At 45.8% G+C, this 27373-nt stretch overlaps 1 protein-coding gene across 2 annotated transcripts in view; it reads left to right on the top strand.

The window, feature by feature from the left end:
- RAB30 (RAB30, member RAS oncogene family) overlaps positions 1–27373 on the top strand; it is a 44674-nt gene that overhangs the window by 12010 nt on the left and 5291 nt on the right. Inside the window, exons 1-3 of one of the 2 annotated variants that reach the window (XM_086739664.1) lie at positions 8346–8409; positions 24185–24285; positions 25082–25165. In XM_086739664.1, coding sequence (XP_086595790.1) covers positions 24193–24285; positions 25082–25165 — 177 coding nt within the window. In that variant the 5' untranslated portion in view covers positions 8346–8409; positions 24185–24192. Of the gene's footprint in view, positions 1–8345; positions 8410–24184; positions 24286–25081; positions 25166–27373 lie in introns of those variants that run through there. The other variant, XM_086739663.1, reaches the window with a different exon arrangement.

Genomic DNA, 27373 nt, shown 5'->3' with positions numbered 1-27373 from the left:
ATTCATCTATATTGCTGTAATCGATTCCTCCTGGAAGTACGGTGGTAATTAGAGGAGAGGCAGACTTGCAAGTGTTACTGTGACATGTGTAACCAACCTGTCTTGTTTTGATCCTTTCATTACCTTCGCTTATGACTTTCATTGTGTACCACCTCAGTAGGACTGCGCAAAGGAGGAGTGTGAACTTTTCATTTGCATGTTAATGGCACTTTGTCTGGGAAGGTGTTACAGGGATTCAAGCAGTGCTGTGCAGAAAAAAAAGTATGTCCAGTATGCAAACAGCTTTGATAGCTAGTGGTTCAGATGTTGCTAATAATAAGGGTCTTTTTTCTTCCGATATTGCAAATGCACCTTTCAAAGGGACAAGGCAATTGGTATGATTTAGGAAGAGAATTGTTACAGAGAACGCCTTCCTGTAATCAGCTTCTACCTCCTAGGAAGGAAGGGCTTGTAATTCGTGTGCCCTTTTTAAAGGGAGGATGTATTAATTGAATCTTAATATATGTTGTGACCCACAGGGGATCCAGTGGAAAGCTGTACTCTGAAACTAGCCGCATTTCTCATATGCGAGAGATGCACGTTGCTGGGAGTGTGGGCTGTTCTCAGGAGCTGAAGGACTGATGTGCAGAATGTTTTGTGAAGCTTGTTTGGCGTCTAAGGGTTTTGTCCTAGGCTCTGACATTTTACCCTCTAATTTCTGTTTTTTTAAAAAGGAACATCTGTTGTTTTAATCCTAACTGTGAAGTGGTTCCCAGTGTGCCTCCCTGTGTGGCTGAGGTCATTTGTCCCCTTGCAAAGGACAAGCTCATAATGGCTATTTTGGCTGTTCCTGGGAAAGTAAAGATACTCTCCATCACACTTCTGCTTTTGTGTGGGAAGGGCTTCCTGTGAACAGTCATAGAAATCCCTGTAAATATTGAAAACACATCTTCATAGAGTCACAGAAGGGTTTGAGTTGGAAGGGGCCTTCAAAGGTCATCTAGTCCAACCCCCCTGCAAGGAGCAGGGACATCTCCAACCAGATCAGGTTGCTCAGAACCTCATCCAACCTGGTCTTGAACGTTTCCAGGGATGGGGCATCCACCACCACTCTGGGCAACCTGTGCCAGTGTTCCACCACCCTTAGTGTAAAAAATTTCTTCCTTATATTCAATCTAAATCTTCTGACACTTCACATTCTTCCTCATAATTCCCTGCTCTCCCACTGTTCACAAGAAACCTGAGCCATGTGCTTTCAACTCACCATCAGCGTCTCAGCCTGATGGAGCTGGAAGGGATTGTCATCTTCTGTGGATCAGATCTGGAGGAAAATGAGTGGGATGGGAGTAACAGCCTGGCATTTCCACATAGGGACAGTTGGGTAAGCCTTAAGAGGGGAGACTTGCTGCTTTAAATTAAGGGTAGCCCACCAAGCAGGATCCCTTCTTCTGCCTCTTGCTGCTGTGCATTGCTGCGGTATCCTGTGGCCCATTGTGTTGTGTCCTGAATAATTGTACAAACACAAAATGCAGTTTCCAGCTGGCAGAGCTCAGCTCTTTCTGGTGGATGACAACATGTCATGGTCACAAACAGGCAGGGAAAGGCCAGGTAACGGCAGTATTTTTGACCAGGAGACAGCTTGATGGCTGTTTGCAGGGAGATGTGACCATGCATGACAGTGAGTGGTTGACACGGCTGCTTTTGCATTGAGGATAATTAGTGGGATGTAGATTAGGGTGTAAAATAAATGTGAAAAGTAATAAGAAGGAGTTGGGAAACCATGGAAGGAAGAACAATGGGAAACCCTGAAGATGTAAAACAGAAAAACTGGGAAAACTGTCCTTTAATGGGATATTTTTTTTTAATGGGGATGCCAGTGATCCAACATGAGATCTGTCAAGGCCAGAGAAGGACAGTCACAGTAACTGAGATACAAGGGGATACCTGGTTGGATTAATCATGAAGGTACTTACTTTACTTTAGAAAGATTCACTGATGTACTTCTGCAGGAAAGAGCTCTCTTGCCAACAAAGGTTAAGCCAGTTCTTCACATGAATAACCTTTGTGAATGGTGAAGCCACTAGCTGGTGAGGCTTTGGTTGGGAAGGGAAGAGCTGTTCTCTGGAAGAAAGGAAGGAGAGGGTTTAAGAAGAGGTAGATGATGCCTGTTTTAAGCTGAAAAACTTTCTAGATAAGTATCATCAACTCCTGGAACTTCAGAGCTGCTTTAGCTGTCCAGGAGTCTTCCAAGATGAAGTGCAAGGAAAAATAGGTGGTTTTTTTTTTTTTTTTTTTTTTTTTTTTTTTTTTTTTTTTCCTGTTCACAGCTTTACCGGTTCAGTTGCTGCCTGCAGAAGGTTAAATTAGGATAGAAAGCATTTCTATTGGAGTCTGGGGATGGAGGTGGCACTAAGGCATTAGTGGCTAGAGGAGAACTTGGGCAGTTGCAGAGCAGTGAGATGTGACCTGTCCATATGGAGAAACAGTGAAGACCCCCCACAGGAAGACTGTGCCATCACGGGTGACCTGTCCTCCAGCACCTTGGAGAGGGTAGGGGGAGAGGCTAGAAGAAAAAAAATATCTTCTTGATTTTCATAGCTGTAACTTTTATACAAGACTGTTTAGTTAAAAAGGAGAATTTCCTCAATACAGCACAGAAATAGTTCCCAGAGAAAAATACCAGCTGTATTACACCTTTCTTGGCAGACAAAGACAAAAATGTGTGTAGAGAGCATGATACTAGGGCGGAAGAAGGCAGGTATCAAGGCAGCAGAATGAAAAGAAGAAAAAGAGAGATCATGGATAGTAAAGCAAAGCAAAGCAGAGCTGGAAGTGGTGGTGGGAAGGATGCTGGAGAGCTAAAATAGTACAACAAAGAAAGCACGAGGCTTAGGTCTGACTACATGATGGCTACTCCCAAATTCCTGACCTTAGGCAAATCACTCAATCTGTTACTTTTTCCCATCTTGCCTGTGTGTACGGCATGCTCAGAGATGGAAAAGAATGCTTATTAAGGGATTTTTGTGTAGTACAGAGTACAGCAAGGCCATCAGACTGGCTTGGATTTAAGTGTTATCATGATACAGATTTAATGACGAGGAAAGAGTCAAAATGTATGTGCTGTTTGAGCATGACTTGTTCTCCCTTTGAAACTTAAAAGATGTGTGTGTGAACATGTGTGCGGTGGCAAGTGTGCTTGGACACGCTCTCTTTGCAATAGTTAAATGTTGAGTGAAGCTTTTGAGGTTTAACTCTGACCTTCTGAAAATGCCACAGGCCTCTTCCAATGTGATAGACAGGAAAAAAAATTCTCTCAAAGCAGAACTCTTATTTATGTTGTAGGAGTGCATAGAACCTTCTGTACAGATTGATATAAAGCAAGCTCATACTGGCCACACCAAGGTACCAAAAAATAGCAAATAACAAAAGGGAGAAGAAAAGTCCGAGAAGCGCCTAAAACGGAAGACACATGTATAGGGTCTATAAAACTGCTCTTAAATAACCTAGCTGATGTTTGAGTTATTTTCATGTTTGAATTGTAGGCTGTTGTTACAGCATAATGAATGAATAATTGTCAATGTCCACTCGGGACTCGTGATGGTTCTTTTACTGCGATCTCAAAGGGCAAAATTATGGTGAACACACTAAAGGGGTTGTTTCAATCAAACAGCACAAACTTTATTATTTTGCCCGTGAAGCGGCATGCGATAGGTAAAAGGAAGTGGAAAGGAAAAGTAAAGATAGGAAAAAAGGATAATAGCTACCACTGTGGGTCCAAGGCATCTCTATGGTCCCAGATCCAGGCAGCATTCCGCCAGTCTCCACGATCGATGTCGATCCTTGGTGGGGAAAGCTCTCGGGGATCTCATTGTTAGGGGTTTACCTTTTATGCCAAGTAGCAAACCTTGCTCCTCCTTTGCTTTGGGGATCTCTGCCTGTTCTTGGCCCTTAGAATAGACGCATGGGTTATTTTGTACATTATAATGAGCAAAGTTCAGTTAAAGGGCACTTTCTCACTGTTGTTTTTGAGACAGCACTTGCGATTCATCCTCCTTGATAGCAGCTGCACGGTTATCTCTGCCAGTCTTGACAACAAGGATGAGCCGTGGCACCTCCACACCACTCTGTCCACTGTCTCAAGGATGTTGTACATTTTGTTGTTAGGCCAGAGTTGACCTTGCCCATAACAATCCCATTCTGTTCCCGGGAAAAACAACTGCGTCTCAGGCAGACTGCTTGGAGCAACTCATGTCAAGTTGTGAGCCTAACTTTTAGGCCACATCAAATCCATAGTCCACCTGGAAGTCCTCGATGACAAGGTTGACACAATACTGATTTTCTGACTGACCCTTACAATAATTTAACTTGATACAATATTATATTTTCAGTCGTGGCTTCCTAATCCCTCCATGCTCATTATAACCAGGATCTGGCCCTGTCGTAGTGTAGCCCCACTCAGGACCAAGCTACTCAGTCTCTCACTCCCTCCCTCCACCCTTTGAGGGAATCGGGGAAAGATATTATAACAAAAACGCTCGAGGTTTGAGATAAGTATAGGGAGAGATCCTTAAAATTACCATTATGGGCAAAACAGACTTGACTTGGGGAAAACTATTTGTTTATTTTTATTAATAAAACCAAAGCAGGATCATGAGAGAGAACAAAACCAACTTCCCCCTCACCTCTCCCTATTCCCAGGTTTAACTTCATTCCAATTATCTTTACCTCTTTCCTCACCCTGAGCGGCAGGGAATGGAGGGGTTATGGTCAGTTCATCACTGTCCTGGTGTGTGGTCCTCCACGGGCTGCAGGTGGATCTCTGCTCCTCCGTGGGCCTCCATGGGCTGCAGGGGCACAGCCTGCTCCACCATGGGCTGCACCACGGGCTGCAGGGGAATCTCTGCCGGGAGCAGCATTACTGCTCCCCCTCCTTCTGCACTGACCTTGGCATCTGCAGCCGTTCCTCTCACAAGAAATTCTTCACAACCGGCTCAGGCAAACGCCTCTCAGGGTCTCCTCACATCTCCTCTCCTCTCCACTTCTTGCAGCCAGGCCGGGCCGAGTTGGGCCCAGTCGGCTGCCCGGCGGGAGGCCAGAGGGTGATGCTGACAAGGCCCACAAGGCTCGTGCCTCCCCCTCTCTGCCTCCCGCTCAGCGTCTTCACATCTTCCTCTTTTTTTTTTTTTTTAATATATTTTTCCCCTTCTTAAATACGTTATCACAGAGCGTTATCACTCAACGTTTCATCACCAGTTGACTTGACCCTGGCCAGCAGCGGGTCCACCCTAGGCCCAGCTGAGTCCACCAGACAAAGAGGAAACTTCTGTCAGCTTCTTGCAGAAGCTGCCACCATAGCTTGCCCCTACCACGAAACAAAACCAACACAGTCCCAATAGTGCATTTGTGTTCGGGGTGAAAGGGATGATGTTTGTAACCATGCTCAGACCTTATTTTGCTGACCTGCTGTGAAGAGCACTCGCTGTCTTCACTGGCTGTTAAAGTGTAATAAATGTACAAAGAAATGCAAACATGGTGCTTTCTGTGTGATTATTATCTGCAACTCTTGTGTTATACCTGGGGAGTCTCACTCTGTTACCTAGTTTTGTGGGAGGGGGAAGAGCGTTATTAGTTGCCAAGAAAAGAAACTTAAATTCATTTAAGTGAGAACTTGGAGCTGCCAGCCGTAACCCCGGGCAGTGTGTGAGGCTACTGCAGAGCAGCAGAAATAGAGCTGTGAACCAAGCAGAGGATTAGTGAGCCCATAATGAAAACTTGGATTTCTCTGCGGAGGTGAAGTTCTTTCCTCCAAAGGCTACAAAGGCTTTTTCTGATGTGGAGCACTTGTCTTTGCCACAAGCCAACCTACGTTTCTATGCCAAACCGGTACTCAAACCTGTCCCCTTGTCTTGCACCATAAGTGAGATACTTGACACTTAATACCTAATTTTCCCTGATTGTCTTGAGTTGTTTTGTGCTTTTGACAGTGAACGGAAAGCCTGTTTGTGACTTACAAATGTGTATTTTCTTACAGACGGATGTGTTAGCTGGGGTCGTGGTGACTGTTGTTCAGGCTGGCAATGAGATTTGCACTCAAACCTGATTTGTACTCAGTGTTTGAACTCAAATTCCCAGATCCGATGCACGGTCTCACCAGAATAAAGTCTACTTTGGAGTTTTAAAACTGGAGCATTTTCTAACTTTTGGCAGAGGTAACCCTAAAGCTTTTGAGTTTGTCTCTGCAGGTAGCTGGCAGATGTCCTGCCAGGGTTAGGGATGGGTTTTTTTTTTGCCAGTTTGTTCTTCCCATTGTTCCCTCTGGGCTACATTTCTCCTGCTCTTGTTTTGCCGTGCTGGACACGGATGCTCCTCTCTGCAGTGCTGCTGGCTGGGTTCATGCCTTGGTGCTCCAGCAGCATCTGCCTAGACATCTTTAGCCCAGATTCATCTTCTATCTTTCTGCTTTTCCTGTTTTCCTTGTCTTTTCAGCATATAAGTTTTATTTCTTCCTTTTATAACCCTGAACAAAAATTGCCTCACATTTTCTTTTCACCACTTTTTTTTTTTTTTCCTTTAAACCTAGATTTCTTTTTTTTACAGCTGTAACAAGTTTCCTTTTGCCATCATCTGTAGCAAGTCAGACTATTGCCAGCTAAGCAAATACCCTAGCCCAGATGAAGCCAGTTGTGCAAGCCTTGTTACCCTGCCTGGATTTTTTTTTTTTATACTACCACAGCAGCTTCTCTTTTGCTTTTTTGTCATACATGTATCCAGTTCAAGTTGGCTAAATTGAAGTTGTTCTGCATGTGACTATTGCAGAGACAGAGGTGCTTATGCTAAGAGGGAGCAGAAGTGTACAGTGAAGATGTCTCTTCCCTTGGAGAGAAACTAATAGATTGGAGAAGAGAGTAATTTGAAAAGGTGATTCAAAGCTGGAATTTGCTTCTTCTTGCTGAGGTTAGCTCACTGCAATAAAATTGTGCAAGTCGTTGCAAACCCTCTGTTTTCAGAGAGAAATCCAGTGACTTTGTAAATCTACTTTGAAAGTTAAGTCTTAAGATAACGCTTCTGCAAAAGTTCCTTGCACAGACCTTTGCAGGATGGGGTGGGGGGAAGGGAAGTTGGTCTTGCAGTGACACTTCAGGACAATGCATATAATGACTGTTACATGGGCAAGAATAAAATCCAAAATGCCAGGTAGGACCTGTCTTGCAAACAAACTGTCATTGACAGAGTGAAAAAAAATCTTCTCCTATTTTGACTTCTAGTCTTTGCCTTTACCTTTTTTCCCCTGCTAGGAGGATAAGTATGCACACAAAAACTATCATATTTGTTCTCTGACTGTGGTACAGTCCTGAATATCCCACTGCCTGTTTCAGTTGTATGTAGTACAGAAATACGTACAAAAAAGGACTAGAAATAAATATAGAACTTTCCTAGCAGTCCTTTCTTTGTGTTAGATGGGCTCTGTTAGACGTGAAATCTGTTCATCACTGATGGCAGTTTGCTGTGGAATAGGAGCTACTGCTTATGCATTGCTTTGTATTTGGTGGGAGTACGCTGGGGGCAGCGAGGCTGCGTTTGCGCTTGGTGGAGTAAATGGCAAACTGAAACGTGAAGAGGGAAATCTGTGTTTTACTAGATGAAAATGCCTTATGTAGAGTTTTGAGTTACAAGTAGTGTTGTTAACTGGACTGCCCATTTTGTTAAAGAACAAATGGTGACAGTCCAAATAACTTTGTATAAAATTGAGGAACTACAAGGAACAAACAAGTGTGAGATGTTCCATAGCCCATAAGCACGGTCTGTCTCATACCATGTCCTTTGATAAGCTCTATCCTAAAGAAAGCATGTCCAAGTGTATATGGATTTAAGAAACTTATAATGTGGTGGACCAAAACGCTTTTCTTTCACAACTGCGTGTCAGTCACCACCACCTCAACAAAGTCTCCTAGTAGAGATGAGAAATATTTGCCCCGTCACATCCCTTCAACTTAGAGGATTAAAACTGGTGTCCAACAGTGTCAGCTCACCCCAGTGTAATACCTTAAAGAGAATTATTCTTGCTTGGTTTTAATTTTCTTTCTGTTCTCCTTTTTTTCTTTCTCATCTTGTCTTTTAATTCCCCTTTGGCTTGTACTTTCTCCCTTGCCCATCCCTCTCTGCATCCACCCACATGCATAGCAATCCAGAAATGCTCCGGACCCCGAACCGCCGAGGACAGCGTGTGAGCCAGCAACCCTTGCAGGGAAGGGATGCTGTGGGACTGGCGTGCTGTGGGGTACTTTGTCTGCAGTCCTGCATGGAAAGATCCTGTTTTCTGTGCTTTTGGCTTATTATTTGGATGCGTTGTTTGGATTATTATTGTCTCTTGCGTTGTGATTGCTTTTCCAGTAACTTCAGCCACCTCGACATTTCAGCTCTACAGTGTGGGTAAGGGTTAATGTATGAGGCTTGTGATACAATTCACAGTGTTTGAGCCAGAAAGTTATTGTGGAAATCTATTTATCTCATGCTGGATACCAAGTGACCTCCTTTTGGTATGTGCAGGCTGTAAATGAGAAGGTGGGTGTCTCACCCACAGTCCTGCAGGCACAGCCCAGCCAGGGAGGAGGACGATGATGGATCTCCTTCCTTCTGCTTCATATCCAAAAGATAAAGGATCCTGTTGCCTTTAGCTAATTCGCATGGGCATTCCTGATTGTGGCTCGGTTTTGTGGAAGAGTTTTGGGGAGGAGTACGGTTCGGTTTGTGGTTGCGACAAAGGCTCTGCAGCGCAAGCGCGGGCTGATGCCCGTGACTTTGGTCTGATGTGACCCTTGGTGTATGTACATAGCCAGAGCTGGAGTGAGATGGTGCGATTTCAGTACACAGCTGATTTTTGGGGAGTATAAGGGAAGCAGCTTGTGGCTTTCATTAGAGAAGGGGCTGCTGTCCAGCCAGCCACACGTGTGCAGTTGTGCAACTTCTGGTCTGCCCTGTGCAACCACGGTGGATGGGGCTGGCAAAAAAAAACCTAACCCACAGAGGAGTGTCTCTTACAACATCGTATAATAAACATTATTCCTTAGGGTCCTGTTGTTCCTTCTAGACAAAAGGCCTTGCATTGCAGCCTGGGAGTGAAGAGAAAAATTTGCAGAAGGGGAAGGGCTGGAGACAAAACCAACCAAATAAGACTTGGTGGTGAAGTGAGTGATGTAAATCTGCCGTGTAGATATCCTCAACTTCCCAGACTTCTAGCGTGTAGCCAAAACTAAAAAGGTGGTGTAGCTGGAAGGAGCAGGCTCTCAGGGGACCTGCTCCTGAAGTTACAGGCAAATTATCTCCTGCCCATATTCAGAAAACCTATTCTAATGAAGCTGGTTGTGCAGGCAGGGTGCAAGGTGCTTTGGACTGCATGTGTTGGAGCCAATGCTGAGGTGTTTCTGCTGCTGTTACCTGTCTGGCAGATTAAAACTCACACGAATACCCATGGTTTTGGCTTGTTTTGATAGTGCATGTAGAAGCTCATGTTATTAGACGCATGGCAAGAAATGCTGTGGTGATGTTGAGAATGGGAGCAGGGGAGGGGACTTGTGCCGTTGCCAGGTTCCCCTGGCTGTGCCGTGCTGGCAGCCTCCCCGGGGAGCCGGTGGCAGAGCCATCATGGAGCTGAGAACCCCCCTCCAGCTAGTTCAGGCTCCCTTTGGCAGGCAAGAAGTCACCACATATAAAAAGCTCATGATCCTCATTACCCGCACCCGAGTGTCTGCTGGGGCTGAATTGCCTGGATCCCTGCGAGTCGCGCAGTAAGAAACAGCAAACATTGTCCCTGGGAAGGAGCAGCTGTTTATATATAGCGTGCAGTGGGTTCACTAGTGATTATTAGGAAAACATTCCTTTCTAGTTATAAAAAAAAGGGCATATTTGTTGTCTCCTTTCCTCTACAACACGCAAGTCGGAGAGTCAGGGATTTTAATTTGCCATGACAACCAATGAAACTGCCGAGCCATGTGATTTCTCTATCCTTCCTGTGATTAAATCTTTTTTTCTTTTTTTGAAAGCCATGTTGCTAGCAGAGTTGGGAAACATCAGGTGTTATTTGTTTTTCTCATGTAGATTAGGCAGGATTTAATTTGCATGTCTGCTTGGGAGCTGTAGAGAGCTGGGGGATATTGATATTTCCATGATTCATGGTAAGAATGGTGTCTTAGTTAAGAATTACTGTGTTGTACTGAAGTATCTTTTTTTCCCCCCCCCTCTCTCTGAGTCAGTGCTATTACTGAGGGGTCCTAGCTCCCACGGGACAAAAACCATCATGGGACCCATCAGTGCAGCTGAACAGTGATGAGGTTCAGTGCCTTGGAGATGTTGGTTTACACACGATACAAACAGCTTAGAGACTTTATGAGCCAATAAATCTTTTCCTCTTCTTACGCTGGGGCAAGATTTTGCAAAGGCAGAACATGTGATGGGTGTGACTCTTGATGCCTTGGTCTGTGTGAGGACTCCCATCGGCTCCGGGTCTCAACCACTTCACGCAAACCAAAAGCCTGGGGATGGTGTTACTGTCAGCAATGCCTGAGTGCCAGCATTTATCCTCTCTTAAAAATTGCTATCTTCTGCTCAGGAATTTCCCCAGGGTGCCAAATATAGATTCAACAAACACAAAAAAAGCACCAAACCCAAAACTCAACTCCAAGAGCTGCTCCGTTGCTAAGGAATAAAAATAAATGGTCACAAACACAGTGTTGATGTGCCAGGTTGTGTCCCCATGACCATGAAGCTGTGGCTGTGAAGGTCCCTGGCTGGGCAGTGACAGCAATGCCCAGGCTGCACGCGTCATGTTGGCATCGACATCTCTACGGAGGACTGGCTACTGTTTGATTTAAGTCAACAAAAGGAAATAGCTTTCTGCTTCCTAATATTAGTCCCAAAGAGGTCAGAACTTCAATAGGCTGCTGCCATGACATCAGCAGCAGTAAAGGACAATCTCTGAATTTTTATGTGGCATTATATATAAACACAGCAATGCCTATATCAGAAAAGCCCTGAGAGATCACGTTTGTGACAGGAATATATTTCTGAGCAAAGGGCATGCGTGTACTGTGTATTGGGAGACCCTGGGCTATGTCATAAGGTTGTTGAACGTTGACAGGATCAGAAGGGTGAATACTGGTGCTGCAGGAGCTGCAGTTGCGCCTTCACCTTCTCTCCAAAGGCAAATCTTTATCTGCAAATCTCTGCAGTGATTTATTAACCCGTGTGGCTGGAGATGGGGAGTAGCTGAGCTGGGAGAAGAGGTGCGCAGAGGTGAAGACATGATTTAGCCAGATTAGAGAGCTGATGTGACCAACGTGGTTTTTTAATGTGTGCGTGTGCATGCCCATGCGATGCTTAGTTTTGTGGGAACCTGCCTGCTTTAGCCCTCAAGGTGCCACTTCCCGCATCAGCTCTACATAATAAATCTCAAAGACCCTGCCCCGGCACACAGGGTTTCTTAATTTTTTCTTTTTTTTCTTTTTCTTTTTTTTTTTTTTTTTTTTTTCCAGACTTCAAGCTTTTAGGTAAGCTGTTTGAGTAATGTCCCTGCAGTGGTGGGAGACCTAGAGCTGAAAGCTTCCACTAAACAGCTGCTTTTTTTTTTTTTTGCTTTTTTTGGGATTTATTTTAGTATCAAATTTAACCCATGCAGCCTCTCCAATTGCAGCTGGCTCACAGCTGAAATGAGGTTTAACAGCAGATAGCTGCCCTGGATGAGCAACTGTAATTTTGGTGGTTTAGGACAAATGAGAAGTATTGTAACTAGCTTAAACTATAAGGGGAACTGAAAACAGGATACGTGTTCGCGTGTGAGCTAAAATTTAAGCAGAACTTGAATACTGTTCCTTACTCTATGAAGAGACCTGTGGTGTCCTTATAAAATTCTTACTCAGGAGCTGTTAGGATATGAAATGACGATTACAGAGATACTAGTTATAGTAAAGATACTTTTTTTACAAAAATGAAATTCTGGAACCAGGGCTGTAAAATCTAATGCTGCTGTCCCACCCCTAAATTTGTTCCCATCTGGTTTGGGTCCCTGGTGCAGCTGGCTGGGTGCGGCCGGGGCTGGGAACCTTCTTGTTGGAGGCAGCATGGCTTAGCGCAGCTTAAACCAGCCCTGAAGCCACACCCCAGTCTCTATTTCCACTTTCTTTCCCTTCTGAAAGATTTGTTTTCATGGAACATCTGCCTCTCTGGCAGATCCTCACAGCTAAAACTACACCGCAGTGTTTCTTTGCAGAAATACAAGGAATATTCCCCGTCAGCTCAGCCGCTTGCCAGACGGGCTGGCTCGTCCCAGCTGGGGGGTTTCCATCAAAAGAGAGCATTTTTAGAGGGGAAAACTTTTTAGAGGAGACAACTCTTTTGCTGGTGGTGCAGTTTTGTTAGGAAGCAGAAGCATATATGTTTGGGTGCATGAGCACCTGTGATGTTAGAGGTAAAATGGAAATAAGAGGGGCTGGTGAATTGGGGAGCATGGAGGATCAGTCTAGGACTAGCCTAGACCCATCGTGCCAAACTTGATCTTAGTGGTAGAGAGGACCCTCTGGTTTGGGATTTCAAGCTTATTCGGAGAGAATGGGGACCTGGGAGGTGAGCTTCTCCAGGCTGCCCTCAGCTGCTCCAGCGTCTTCTCCATCTCCCTCCTCCTCAGGATTTAAATAGCCAACGCTGTTGCCTTGCTCTGCCATGTTAACAGGAGCCTGGAACACTTAACTCTATTTTATTCCTCCATGTTCAAAAAAGTTGTCATTTCTGGAGGAGAAACCTTCCTTTGAAATGCATAACAGAGGCAGAAGTCCTTCCTGAACACAAATGTGCTGTTGCAAGTTGCCACCTTTCCTGTTGTGGTGGCACGGGGCTCCTGTGTGGCTGGCTGGTGTTGCACGTGTGGTGGTGATAAGGAAGCCTCTGGGTGAAACACGGGATCACTTCTTCATTTCCTCATATAAGTAAAAAAAAAAAAACAACCAACAAACAAAACAAACAAGAGAAAAAGCCCCCAAAACCCAACATTTCTCGTAACAATCCTGCTCTGTAGTAGCAGGCTGTGCTCTTGAATTAGAGGGCATGCCTGGAAGTTTTGCCCAGGGGTGCCCGCCTCCCTCTTGAGTCACCAGGAAGATGCTGCCCCGCAAAATCCAGATGCAAAAGACTGACTGAAGATGAGTTACCTGTACTGTGCAAATAATTGCCCTAATGGTTTTGTATTGTTTCCTGAAGAAAGCTCCTTCAATAATTGTTTTGGGAAGGCTTCTTTGTTGTGCTTCAGGGTGCGAGATAAAATGTATGAGAGGTGCCAGTTTGGGGTCTAGCTCCTCTTAATGAAACATTATCAGTCCAAATGCTTCTGAGGAACATGATTTCTTTTTTTTTAATTTTTTTTTTTTCTTACAGCTTCTACAGTGCAGGTACGGTTCTCACAGCTGTAATGTCTTGGCTTTTGCAGTTTTCGCTTTCATTCTTGCTATTTTAAGAGAACCAGCACAAACAGACATAACTGTAGTAGGAGAACGTGTGTCGCCTTTGGAGATCTGGTGATACCGGATGCAGATGGAATCTGGTATAGAGGAATGGTCCCCTCCTGAGGAGGTCTAGCTGTCTGAATATTAGTAAGATCAACTCGGTGGATGATGAAATAAGTTGTCAAGAACAGTGTGCAAGATAGTTTTTTAGGTTTTTGTATTATGATGAGGATGGTGAAGCACTGGCACAGGTTGCTCAGAGAAGCTGTGGGTGCCCCATCCCTGGAAGTGTTCAAGGCCAGGTTGGATGGGGCTTTGAATGACCTGGTCTAGTGGAAGGTGTCCCTGCCGAGGGCAGGGGGGTTGGAACTGGATGATCTTTAAAGGTTGCTTCCCACTCAAACCACTGTATGGTTCTATGATTTTTATCTTGGTTATACCTCTTCCCTTTACTGTTGGCATTGCTAATTTATTATTACATTTCAGGAAAGTTACCTTTAGATCTGATATACCTGTCCCAAGCCTCAGAACTAAGAGCCAAAAGTATTTTTTTTTTTTTTTTTTTTTTTTTTTGTGGATCCTGTTGTCCATTACAAACAAACAGCAATTTTTCATCTTAATACAGCAGTTAGTTTTTAGCTTTTTGATTGCTACTGCAGGACACTGTTGGGCTGGCCCAGCGTGGCCTCACCAGTGGCATGGTGTGACACAGCATGGCACGGCACAGGAGCATCATGCGTGATGCTGCGTGGGCCTTGCAGCCCAGGCCGAGGGGGACCAAGTGCAGCCCTGCGTGCGGACGCTGGTCTCAGCTGGGTGAAAGCAGGATTAAATGAGGCTTAATTACTTGTTACTTCTACTAGGTTTAATGAAGTGATGTAAATCCCTGTAAATCACAAGTTAACTTGACCAGAAATCAAGAGATGGAAATAACCATTTATTTCTTTTAATTAAAAAGCCTTCTTACAAAACAAAACCTTATTAACAACTTTTTAAATTTTTGTTGATACCATGGTGTTTGGCACAATCAAAACAACATGGTCAACAGCAGTAAGATGTGTCATTTTAGTTAAAACTCGAGAAAATTTTCTTGGATATGCCTAACCTAAACTATCTAATGTACATATTCATATAGCAGAATACATTTATGGGACACTGGTTAATGACGTACTTACACTGATGCTACTTCCATGTTTGCAACCTCATTTGAGCCATGATATTCTTGTAAATATTTTATTGAAATCCTCTAGTTGTGATGGCTTTTCCTGTATCTTGTCAAAAATTTCGGTGTCAAACTCTCTGATCTTGCAAGTGTTTTATCAGAGCCCTGTCACCCAGCATCAAAACATCTCCGCGTATAGCTGTGATGCCACTCAACCCCCCCATGCCAACCTACCAAACAAATGTGTCGTGAGACTTCTTTGCCCTTTACCCGGTTAATTTGCACAAGCCTTTCTTCTGCACCAAGGGTGGATCATTCCTCTCCAGCTTTGCCTCCCTGCTTGCAGGGCTGCTGTCCCCATAAACCTGTCCCAGCTCATCTGAGATGCCTGGGGTTCAGCCTGATCCTGCGTCTGGTTTCTAAAGGCAGAGAAATTCTCACCGAAGCTCCTGATGAGTTTCCCTGTTTCATTGGGTCAGGTCTTGGTGCGGGAGCTTTATTTCCCATTGTAGAGAGCTGGACTTAAGAAGCTTTCCTGGCTTTTCCATGCAAGACGCATTCCGGTTAATGCTTGGCTGTAGTTTTAAAAAATAGTTTTGTTCGTTTCTGGGTTTTTTTTTTTTTCCTTTGGGAAGAAGCTGTTGTTTTTGAGTGGATAAAGCAGCATTTTTTGGCTGGATTTCTGGCAATGCAGTTTTCCACACTTGGAAGTCAGCCTGTCTGCTGTGCTGGCTGAGTCTTTAACTGCTTCCATGCAGAAATGTGTCGCTGCAGAGCCTACATCTCGGTGGCCCCACAATTTACTAAAATGTGGCCAAAACCAACAGAGTGGTGTTTTCAGCATGGGCTATTGGGTCTCTTTGTCCAGCCATATCTTAAAAGACTTTTATAAAAGCATGTGTTAAGATTGCACTGACTTTTTTTTTGCAGTCAGAACCCAGATTCTGCCAGTAAATGGAGTGTGAGGCTGTTCTCACGCTTGGAAACAGATTTCTGAAGATGGTGTGTACCCTGGGCGTGCTGCTTTTGGTGTGTGGTTTGGCCACCAGCCAACTACTGTGGAGGTGCATGTCAGAAGGTTTTTTTTTTCCAATCCTGAAGAAATTAATTTTCTATTTGTTCTTTTCCAAGTACTCTGTGTGTGTCTAATTTTTCCTAAGTAATGCAGAAATGGGATTAGTTCATTTAGCTGTGCAAGGAGAGTCATCGTTGATTAACCCTTCAATCCTCAGATACATTTGATGGAATAAAACTTGCTGTCTGCATGTGATATTTTGCACTTCCATGGCCATTCGCAACACTGAAGTGCGTTAGAAATGTCACTGAGTCTCCCCTCCCTCCAGGAGGTGGGAAAGTTATGAGAATGCTGGGCCATGGAAGCTGGGACTTGCCTGGCCTCTCCTGAAGAAGCTTTGGTGGCACTGAGATCCTCAAGAATGAGCCCAACCCAAACACCACCCATCATTCTGTCATCCAACGAAAAATGATTAATGATGTACATTAATACTGCTTTTGATGCAAGGCCACCCAGAAGACTTTATACACGGTGGACAGCACGGACACGAGGCCTTTTCACCATCAGGGGATGCCAGGAGCACATGGAAATCCAAAGATTGCTCCTAAATGCGAGATCTGTAACCTCCACCATTAAGCAAAGCAGGCAGACAAAGAGGGCAGTCTGCAGTCAGTTATTTCTGGAAGTGAGGAAGGTTCCTCTCTAGAGGGTTCCTCTCATGTTGAGTGTGGGCATCACAGCCGAGCATCCTGCTCCACCAAGCTCCTTCTGCCCAGTAAAGCCGAGTTCCTTGGGCTGATATTGGTGCTGAATTTACCCGCTTGTTTTATGGTGAAGTGCCTGTAGTCATATGTCAGTGTGTTCCTCTGTAGCGCTTCCACAAGCTCCTGGATGCCAAGTAACGTGAGCCATGACCTGATCAAAATAGTTCGTTGAGCTGCAAATTTTGCCTGGTGTCAAAAGAGGTGAGGGGAAGCACTGGGTTGCTCTGTGCAGTCATTGATGCAAAACCCCTCAGATTTAGCTTTTCTGTGGTTTACAGAAATATTTATGTGAGATAAAACATACCTGTGGTACACAAGAACTTACACCTACTCAGCAAGTTCACTTAGTTTCTGTAGGAGAAATATCCTGAGCAAAGGGTTGAGGAGCAAGAACTTCTCCAAATAAAATTTTTGGGCAGGGCTGAGGTTTTCATAATATACTGCTTTTTCCATCTGGAAGGTTTGGATGGGATTTGCCTTTTTTTTTTTTTTTTTAAAACGTGTCTAGACTTTTGAATGACTGGTGGCTGGTCAGCTGACGGGGCTGCTGTGCACGGGGAAGCCCCACGCCTCCCTGCAGTACATGTGTAGTTGCTTGATGCCTCCTGGAAGCGTTGGATGGACTTACTGAGCTGAATTTGTCAGTGGTAGTGTGAGCACGCTGCAGGCCCGATGTACCATGGAGGTGTGTGTGCGTGTAGGATAAAAGCTGCTGTGTTTCTGCCTGGTGTTTCTGCGCTCGGGACCTTCTCGTTTCCTGTGAGGGACCATCCTTGATGTAGAGGCATGCTTGGGATTGCCAGTGTGGAGGCAACTGGATACTGCTTGCCTGGAATGGTGAGTTTCATGGGCGGAGATGAGAAATGCCGGGTTCTGCAAATCCCACGTGCCTGTGATAAATTTGTCTCGCTTGAATTTGGGAAAGACATCCCTGGAGTTTTAATGTCTTGCCTAGCTGAGAGCGTGGATCTCTTGTGGCTTTGCCACGACCAGCACGGAGCAGGGCCGTGGCATGGGTGATCCAGGCTTTTGTGGGGATTAAGTCTCTCTTAATTTTTCCTGTGTGGATGGAAGTGAAATTAAACCTTGTAAAGAAGGAGTGAGGAAGGAGGGAAAGGGAGCGGGAGGAAGTCCAGGCTGCTGGGTTGCAGAGGGCCATGAGCTGGGCTCGTGCTTGCTGAGTGCAGGAGCCCGCCTGCGTTGGCAGGTGCTTTGGAAATGAAAATATTTTATCCTGAGTTATGTAACGCAGCAGCATGTCCAGGCCTGAGTTCCCTGCAATTTTCTGGCCCACAAGGAATAATTTTCTGCTTGAAATATTAGCCTTAGCTTTGAATTTCCTGGCTCGTATGGCATGTGCAATCAATGTAGTATCTGTATACATAACGGCTGCTGTCTGAACTTGAGATGTTTAGGTAAATTTATTTCTGTTTATAGCTGCTGGATGATGAAGAGCAGAAAATACTTGTTCATTAAAAATTATGTAAAGACATCAGAGCCCACCCTGACCTGCTGGTTAGATCCAGCAGGTGGAAGAGGCTGCAGATCCTTCCCTAATTGAAGCAGTAGATTGTGAATAAGGATTTGAGGTGGGATAGAGCTGAGATGCAAGTAATCAGCATTCCTGGCTTAATACAGTTTCAATCTTTATTCCTAAATGTGAAGAAGCCTTTGTAGCTGTGGATATTTTTTTTAATGCAGCTGCTTGCTGGGTAAAAAAAACGTCCGGATGGCCAGGCCCGAAGAGTTGTGGTGAATGGACCTAAATCCAGTTGGTGGCCGGTCACAAGCAGTGTTCCCCAGGGCTCAGTATTTGAGTTAGTTCTGTTTACTAACTGTACCAATGATCGGGATGAGGGGATCAAGTGCACCCCCAGTAAGTTTGCAGATAACACCAAATTTGGTGGGAGTGTCGATCTGCTTGGGGGTAGGAAGGCTCTACAGAGGGATCTGGACAGGCTGGATCCATGGGCCAAGGTCAATTGTATGAGCTCCAACAAGGCCAAGTGCTGGGTCCTGCACTTGGGTCACAACAACCCCATGCAATGCTACAGGCTTGGGGAAGAGTAGCTGGAAAGCTGTCTACTGGAAAGGGACCTCAGGGTGTTGGTAGACAGATGGCTGAATATGAGCCGACAGTGTGCCCAGGTGGCCAGGAAGGCCAGTGGCATCCTGGCTTGTATTAGAACTAGCATGGCCAGCAGGAGTAGGGAAGTGATTGTGCCCCTGTACTTGACACTGGTAAGGCCACACCTTGAATACTGTGTGCAGTTTTGGGCCCCTTAGTACAAGAAAGACATTGAGGTGCTGGAGCACATGCAAAGACAGACAATGAAGCTGGTGAAGGATCTAGAGCACAAGTCTTACGAGGAGTGGCTGAAGGAGCTGGGATTGTTTAGTCTGGAGAAGAAGAGGCTGAGGGGAGACCTTATGGCTCTCTACAACTACCTGAAAGGAGATTGTAGTGAGGTGAGGGTTGGTCTCTTCTCCCAAGTAACAAGCGATATGATGAGACAAAGTGGCCTCACGTTGTGCCAGGGGAGATTTAGACTGGATATTAGGAAAAATTTCTTCACCGAAAGGGTTGTCAAGCACTGGAACAGGCTGCCCAGGAAAGAGATGGAATCACCATCCCTGCAGGTATTCAAAAGATGTCTAGCTGTGGTGCTTAGGGACATGGTTTAGTGGTGGACTTTGCAGTGTTGGGTTTGCGGTTGGACTCTGATAGGAAAAGTCTTTTCCAGCCTAAATGATTCTATGATTCGATAGCCATGCATGAGTCTGCATCACCTGGCCGTACTAAGCCTGTTTGTTTTGACCTGTTCTGATTTGGGAAAAGTGGTCCCCTACCCATGACTCATAAGCAGGACATACCCATGAAGCCTTCTGATGCTGCTTCAGGCTGCAGAAAATGAAAACCTGTGAGTGAGATTGGTGAGGAGAGAAGGTGATGTGACAATGTGCCACGCACTCCCTGCTCTGGTTGTCACCTGGCCCTGCAGAGATGTGAACTGCTGCTCCATGACTCTTGCGCCTCTAACTCAGAAGAGGGCTGAGATACCATGGGGGTTTAGAAACAACAGGTTATTTCTGTTTTCTTCTTCTAAAATGAAGACATCAAAGCATTCTTTTAAACATGAAAGGTTTTTGACTTCAGACGAAGGCTGTCCATCATGTCTCCTGAGCATGTGTTATCTTGTGATCTTCATGGAGGGCAGAAGATAGGCAGAGGTGAGCACACCTTGTGATCAGCTGAGAAAGACTTGCTCTTTTGAAGTCTCCCACTCTACTTTTGACTCCGTGAGCCAAAATGACTCGGGCAAAGCCGTCATCATAGTCTCCTCTCACCATGCCTAGAGGTAGAAAGTCGGGAGTAAGTAAAGGAGTCGGGGTAGAAGTACCAGAAATTTCTTTATCAGCTAAAAACTTCGCTCACACTTGCTGTTTGTTTTGTGCAAAGGCTGATCCTAGTGTAAAAGCTAATAAGGGACAGGCAGAATTGTGGTTTCGTCTATCTGAAGGAGAACTTGGTCAGTCCGAAGTCATTAATCTCTCCCAGATACTGTATGAACTTTTGCCTTGTGTTTCTGCACTTCAGTGGTACCCAAAGAGGCTGAGCGTGGTGTGGTCAGAGTAGATCAGAGATGAGGAGGAACACTTTGTGCACATCCAAACTAATGGGTGAACAAACACTGCAAAAAACAATTGGTTTGGGTGACGATAAACACTCTGAAGTCAAGTCAACCAAAGTGGATCAGGGAGAACTAAGAGGTGAGTGGAGCAAATGCAGGAGAGGACATCATGTAAGGAAATAAACTAGATCGCACCTGGATATCTTACTCCCTGAAGCATGTATTTATTGCGGATAAATGCCTTGCCTCATGACTTGTGAATAGGAGAAGCAGGAGGGAGTGCGCTGTCCTATATCTACAGGCAGTGAGGAGCCCATGCCTCCGTGGGAGCTGGAGCTTGCTTGTATCAGCTTGCATGGGGAAAGGAGGGGTAAAAGCTCCTGGCCCTTGTGCTTTCATTTTGGGTGGATCTCACCAATCTTTTGGCTAAATTGGAATTAATAATTGTAAAATACCAACAGCATTTACTGCACTGTCTTGCCCAATTAAAGAAAACCAGCTAAGCCTGAAATGTGTCCTGCTGTCCTTTGGCTGCGTTCCTGCTGATGGAACACCTCTCCAGGTGATTGCCCCACTTGATTCACCCTTCCTGCTCCTCATTCCTGCCCGCAGTGACCATGCGTGGGGTTGTGTGATGGAGTGGAGCTGAGCAGTGACCCAAATGGAAAAAAAAACCCCAAAACCTGGCAAAACTGATCTCATGCAAGGCTGGTGGGAACAGCTCAGGGAGGTCATGAGCTGTAGAGGGGGTGGATGGGGTGCGAGCTGTACAAACTGCCTCTGGGAAAAACGGCGGTGAAATCCAGTTTTCTCCCTTGTTTCATGTCTTGACAGGGCATCTCTCTGTGCTGTAACCAGCCCTGTTTGTGATTTAAACAAATGTGGTGAGGGTGGCTGAGGCATGGACCGGCATCCCATCCCCTGCCGTTGCGGTGGGACAGGCAGCTGCGGCCCCGATGCCTTCAACCGCCACAGGGATGCAAAGCAGAGCCCTGCGCCTGCAAACACAAGAAAACAGAAAGAAAAACAAACAAACGCTGAACCCCAAAACTAAAAACAAGCAAACAATATTGCAGTCTGCATTTTCTTTTTTTAATCTTTTTTTTTTTCAAGGCACATAACTCAAAGTGTGATGTGTTGCTGAGATGCACATTGCGTGGCGAGCGGGGCAGAGGTTGAGACACATCTTCCCTGGGGAGAGGGAGGGTTGCCTGACTCAGCAGCAAAGGTCACTTGGCTGAAAGGAGGGAGGAGATTTCGTAAGGGTAACTGATGCAATGTTTCTGTGTTCAGCGCTGACTGCGTGGTTGGTTGGCACGTGTGGACGTTGGAGGGAAGAAACAGCAATGTTGGTGAACGGGGCAACAACAGGGCAGTGATGGGCAACCTCACCTGCCCGCTCCACCTCCCAAATTCCTTCTCTCTCTTCCCTGCTGCTTGGTCTGTTGCTTTCTTTCCTCTTGTGCCCCCACTTTTTTTTTTGTCATTTCAGTTCTGGCATTTAATCTCATCGTCACATTGTTTGTTTTATGGCCTTGGCTTGTTTTCCAGTTCCCGTTTGGGGTCATTATCACATGTGATTAGTCCTGGAGACTAACGAAGGGGGTCAGACATACCCTAGAGTTATGTCTGAGCCATTTAGCGTTTCTGAGCTAAAAGATCTGCAGAGGAAGTTTATTTTTAAGCTTCCTGAGAAGATATGTTTGAATGTTGGATTGTTTAGGGTACAAGTAATAGAACTGAAATCTCTCTGGGGGTGGGGAGAGCAGTGCCCTCTGGGATTGGAAGCATCCCAGAGATAATTATCCAGTGCTGAGTAAGTCTCTCTGGTCTTGAAATAGCTTTTAGTAGATGATCATGTTTTTCTTCACGTTGGCTAGTGTGAAAGATTGAAATAATATATTAATGTTTACCCTTGATTGTAAGAGCGCTGCCAACGTGTTCTTAATATGGTTGTTGTTATCCAGTCCGGTTTGGGAAAGGCCAGGCATGGAAATAGGGAACAAAATAGGAAATACGGAAATAGGAAACACAAAATAACTGCGGAAAATAAAAAAGGGCATCTTTAGAGGCTGCTTTTTAACATCCCGCTCTTGCACTGTATTAAGAGATAGGAGAGAGCTGCGAGGTCTTGCATGTCAGAGCAAGGTGGGGTTAGAGCATCCTCGGGGTGGCTCCCGCTGCTGCTGTTTGGCCCTTTGCAGGAATCACAGCTCCAGCCCAGCAAAGCAGCAGCAGGGCAAGAGTGGCGCTGTGTCGCTGGCCCAGGCGAAGTGACATGTCCGTGTAGTGACTCAGCCGTGTCCCTGCTAACCATCTGCTGATGTGGTGCGGATCATTAGTCACTAATTGGTGTGGTTATGCTTTTTTTAGGCTGCTGGAAAGGCCGAGGATCATATAGACATGGAGTGGCTGAGTCAGTCTTCCACCTCTTTTGCCGTCAGGTCCACCAGGCTCTCGGTGGTTCTTGGAGAGCCGTTTCGGTGTGCCCTGCCAGGCAGACACAGGCTGTCTCAGTTCTATGCTGTACTCTCTGACTGTTTGACTGTAAGTCTATCACAGCTGTATGGTGGGAATGGGGCCTTCTGGTGTGCGGCCACAGCAGGGTTGCAATGAACCTCCCCAAGGAGGGGCCTTTGGGGACAGCGGGAGAGGGCACTCTGCCTTTGGGCTGAGCGCGAGAAGCCTGTTTCACCCATGCTGCATTTATTCCCTTCGTCAGCTCTGTAAAAACCCTCTAAGCAATCTGGGACTTTACTGAGGATAGCAATTCCACAATACTTTTTTCTTCACCCACCCCCCCATCTCCTATGCTTCCCATCTTTGGCTCTGTCTCCTCATCCAGTGCCCAAGCTATAGGTACTGGTGGGTTAGGTACCGATGCTCAGGTACCACCTTACTTGGTATCTCAACGTGGCTTGTAAATCTGCCTCCTTACTGATGTCTCTTATGCCATTACCCCAGAGCAGTCTTGAGGACAGGTCTTTGATGCCACCTGTAATACCTGGATCCTCCTGGACATAGCTGGGTTTGGACATTGCCCTTTTGCTCCCTTCTCTGCAGGTTTTTCTGTCTGCCTAAAATCTCCAAACAAACCTCCTCTACCTGTTGTTGCTTTTCTTGAAGGTTACAGACCCCTTCTCTGGTCACAGTCTTGGTGGCACCCTTGGGTGCACTGGAGATGTAGATACTCACCCCTCATGCCTTGCTCAGCTGCAAGAAACTCTGTGTTTATGTTTGGTCCTCCCCGTACTTTGAGTGGCCTAAGGAAGCCCTGTAGGTCTTCCCTTGTGTAGACAACCCTGCCCATCTCCCGTGACACTGCTGAAATGTCAGCCTCTGCATCCTGCCAAGGAGGCTGGTTTTGGTGGGGGGGATGTGTGCTGGGTCCTCCCCACCCCAGGCTCCTCTGCGTTCACTTCCCATGTAAGCTTTACACCAAGCAAGCTATCCTCACAACATGAAACAAAATTATCATAGGAGCAGCAAGATTCCTAATAGCATCTGATATTTCTTTTTTAAAATACTCTTTTAATGTACTTCAGCCAAACTGTTACCCCTCTCCCCACTAAGATTTTAGCAAATGAGCTCATTCTATCTCTAAGGCAAACAAAAAAAAAGGCAAAAAAAATTTAAAATTATTTTAATTTCCCCATCTGTTCTGCCCTCATGTGTGCCCCAGCCCTGCTCTGTGGGTCCCCAACATCTGCCTGGAGATGCTCACAAGAGATTTTGGGGTGTTGCCCTAACAGAAGTAAATTACGCAATCCCCTCAAACAATGCAGCAAAATCCACTCTTTCCTTTGGAGCTGACACAGCTGAAAGCGGAACAAACTTTTGTGGAAATGATGGTTTGGGCTTGTAGAGCGTTGCTCTGAAAGCTGAGAACCAGCTTCTCTAATTCGTGGGCAGCCAGGTGAGACGGCGTGAAAGCCAAAACGTGGCCGAGGTTTCACAGCAGCTGATGTTGAACTACGTGGATGCCCTGACTCAGAGCGGGAAGGGCTCTTCTCCCTTATCTGGAGAGCCACGCGCACACCAGGAGACCTTTGTTCTGAATATTTGGAGGAATAAAGTTCAGCAAGAATAAAAGGGCATTTCCCTACCGCCTTGGTTCACATCGTGTTGTGCTCTCTCTCTTGCAGCTGCGTAAATGAGTATGGAAGATTATGATTTCCTCTTCAAAATTGTTTTAATTGGCAACGCCGGTGTGGGGAAGACCTGCTTAGTCCGTCGCTTCACTCAGGTAAGGCTGGCCACCTCTTGGACATGGGACATCAAGACAGGAGCATGGAGCGAGGGCTCTGCCGGCATTGCAGCTCCAAAGTAATTTAGTGTCCGTGCTCCTGGTACATGCATCACCTGTAGTAACGTACTAGTACAAGCAGCACTTCTGTGTCTAGCGCTGTACTTAGCCCTTTTGGGGATGTCGTGTTAGAGAAAACTCATCGCTCAGAAGATGACAAGTCCCCTCTGAAAGCCACTGGGAAAACTTCTCCTGCTCTGGAGGTGCTCTGGACCAGTTATAAGGATCAACACATCTCCTCGTGCGCTCCCATGTGCCTTCTCATGCCCATCCCTCACTACACAAAGCTCTCCCTGGTATTTGGTATTAGTAGATAATTAAATAATCTGGGTCCTGGGCTATCGGTCCAGTGTCTTCTGTTAAACACCAGACCTTTTTTTTGTGGGATAATAACAGGGAAAGGACCAGGCTTCTGTGATCTGGGGCAAGAGAAGGTTATGCATGATGCACTTGTTATAAAACATCAGTTTTGGTTTTTTGTTGCACTCTCCCCTAGGAATTGTCAGCAGCTACTTGCTACCTGACTAGGGATGTGTAGGCTGGGAAAGCACTGTGGGGTTGAGTTATGATAACCTTTGTGCTGGGGAAATGTCACATTTTCCTCTCTAAATGTTATGGAAATAAGTGTCTGGGGAAGGGGACAAGGGAGAAGTAGTTTTGGGGATGGAAAAGGGTGAGGATTGGCACCGAGAGCATGTTACAGAAATTTGCTTAACGAAACTCTGTTTTCTTTCAGGGGCTTTTCCCACCGGGTCAAGGAGCCACGATTGGGGTTGACTTCATGATTAAAACTGTGGAGATAAATGGTGAAAAAGTAAAGGTAGGAGCCTGATGGTTTTCAGCATAAACTTGTGAGACAGCACCGTAGCTGAGGTTTCTCACTGTTGGAAGGCCCATGGGCATGTGGCTATATGGCACGGCTCAGGCAATGCTGGATCTAATGATCTTTGCGCTCCTCTCTACAATTACCATCAGTGTCATAACAGTAATCCTGCTATAAGGGAGAAAATAGAAAGGGGAGATCTTGCCAAACTCTGTCCTTGCTCGGGAGACACTGAGATTATACCTGGCTGGGGTTGAGGAGGGGTGAAGAAGCACTTCAGTGCAACTTCCACGTATGGCATTTCTGGTAACCAGAAATCTGTTGCATTCCCACTGGGATGTACTTGGTGAATGTCGTCTTCTGTGAGCTCCCGACATGGCCGGTGGAGGAGAGCAGGTTTCTGGGCTTGTGTGCTTCTGCACGATTGAAGGCTCATCTTCCGCTTCTGCCAAGTTATAGATCTGAGAGAAGTTGAGATGGTCGCAACACTGATGCTTTGGTCAATGGGTTGAAGTGAGAAGGGCAGTGTCCTCTGTATTAACTCTTTCACCCTCCAAAATGGGGTGGTTGCAACCAAACTGCTGTTGGGAAACTGTCCTTGTCCTGTGCTAACTCCCAAACTGAGCATCACTGGACAGAGTTGCTTTGTCTGGGCCAAAACACACCAGGGACCAATCTCATGCTTTAGTGGGATCCATGGTTGTGTTCCAGCACCCAGAGACATTGGGTGGTGCTGTTTCGTTCATTAGTGGAGATTTCACTAGAGCTACTGTGGTGTCCAAGAGGTGGGAGAAGAGTATGGTTATCTGAGCCTCTAACGTCAAGGTGTCCAGGGTCCCTGAACTGCTCCTGGAATTACTCTGCCCTCATTAAATCCACAGCCATCGAAGTGAAAAACAAGGGGTTTTCCCCTTGCTGCCTTCATTAGCTCTAGTAGTGAGCAAATGGGAGAGCAGCAGCGGCATGGCAGTGGCTGGATGTGACATCGAGACTCATTTTTAAGCTTGTGCGACTAATGGGATGGCAAGAGTGGATTTGTGCAGATTTTAAACTCTGGGTTTTTTTCACCTGTATTTCAGTGCAGAGGTTTTTTTTTTTTTATTTCAGAGGTGTTTTTGAGAAGAAAAATAGTCAGGTGATGTGTTCCTAAGTTCAGGACAGATTTTAAAAGCCGCCGTGGTCACGTCAGCAGGCTGCCACCCTGCTGCGTGAGGAGCTGTACAAACCTATGGCAAGTGGTGGTCCTTGGCTAGAAGACTTTCCAGGCTGAGCAAGTGAAGGACAAGAGGTGTAAATACCTTCACCTGGTAAAGATCAAGTTAATATTCAGCACATCGCTGTGCAAGTGGCACAGAGCAGCCGGAAAGCAGCGAGGATGGTGTGTAGCCCCTGTGGTACCAGTGCTTACCTCGGTGGTTGTGATGTTCATTAGCAGGCCAGGAGATGGATGCTGCTTGTCCAGGCTCCTCAGGACAGCAGAGATGCTTCTTTCAGCCAAAATCAGCTCCAGTGGAGCAACACAAAGGATCTAAGATGGTAAATGCCTTAAGTATTGCACTGAAGGTGGAGTTCATTTTTTTTTATTTTTTTTTTTTCCCCTTTATATACCTGGCTTAAACCAGCTGTCTCAAGATTGTCCTGGTCAATGAAGGGAGAAAAGCAATCTGGAGGAAGATTAATCCCATCCACTTCAGACACCTCTCCTTTCCAAGCATCTGGTTCCCTCTCCAGTACAGATGGAGCCTTAAGCACATTGCTTATATCAGAGGTCTGTTTTTTGGACAGGTGAACGCACCCTAAGGTTTTATCTGCGTTTGATGTGTTGCTCCCATGACACAATCCTGTTTTAAGACCAGCTTGGACTGAGGATGCAGACTCCTTAAGAGAAGGTTGGGAGCAGTCGTGCCGACATGGGCTTTGTCAAGGCAAGGACTGTTCAGGGAAACTCTACAAGTGAAGTGCAAACTCATTGGCGTGGTAAGCCCCTGCTGCCCTTCAAACATCTGATGAATGCACAATCGTCCACCCAAGCAACTCTCTTAATCACCTTGGGGCTGGCTCGTGTTTCACAGAGCCTTAGCAAGGGGTCGCTGGTATACCAGCTGTATTTCACGTAGCAAATAATGAGTCATTAAATCAGAGTCGCTCTCCTGACCCCACCAGTGGGGTAAATTGTAGTTGCCAAAGCTCAGCCATGATGACCAA

Source organism: Chlamydotis macqueenii, chromosome 1 (assembly GCF_036417535.1).
Source record: "Chlamydotis macqueenii isolate bChlMac1 chromosome 1, bChlMac1.mat, whole genome shotgun sequence".
Lineage (NCBI taxonomy): Eukaryota > Metazoa > Chordata > Aves > Otidiformes > Otididae > Chlamydotis > Chlamydotis macqueenii.
The sequence above is the reverse complement of the archived record's forward strand: the minus strand, read 5'-3'. Positions and strand labels throughout refer to the sequence as shown.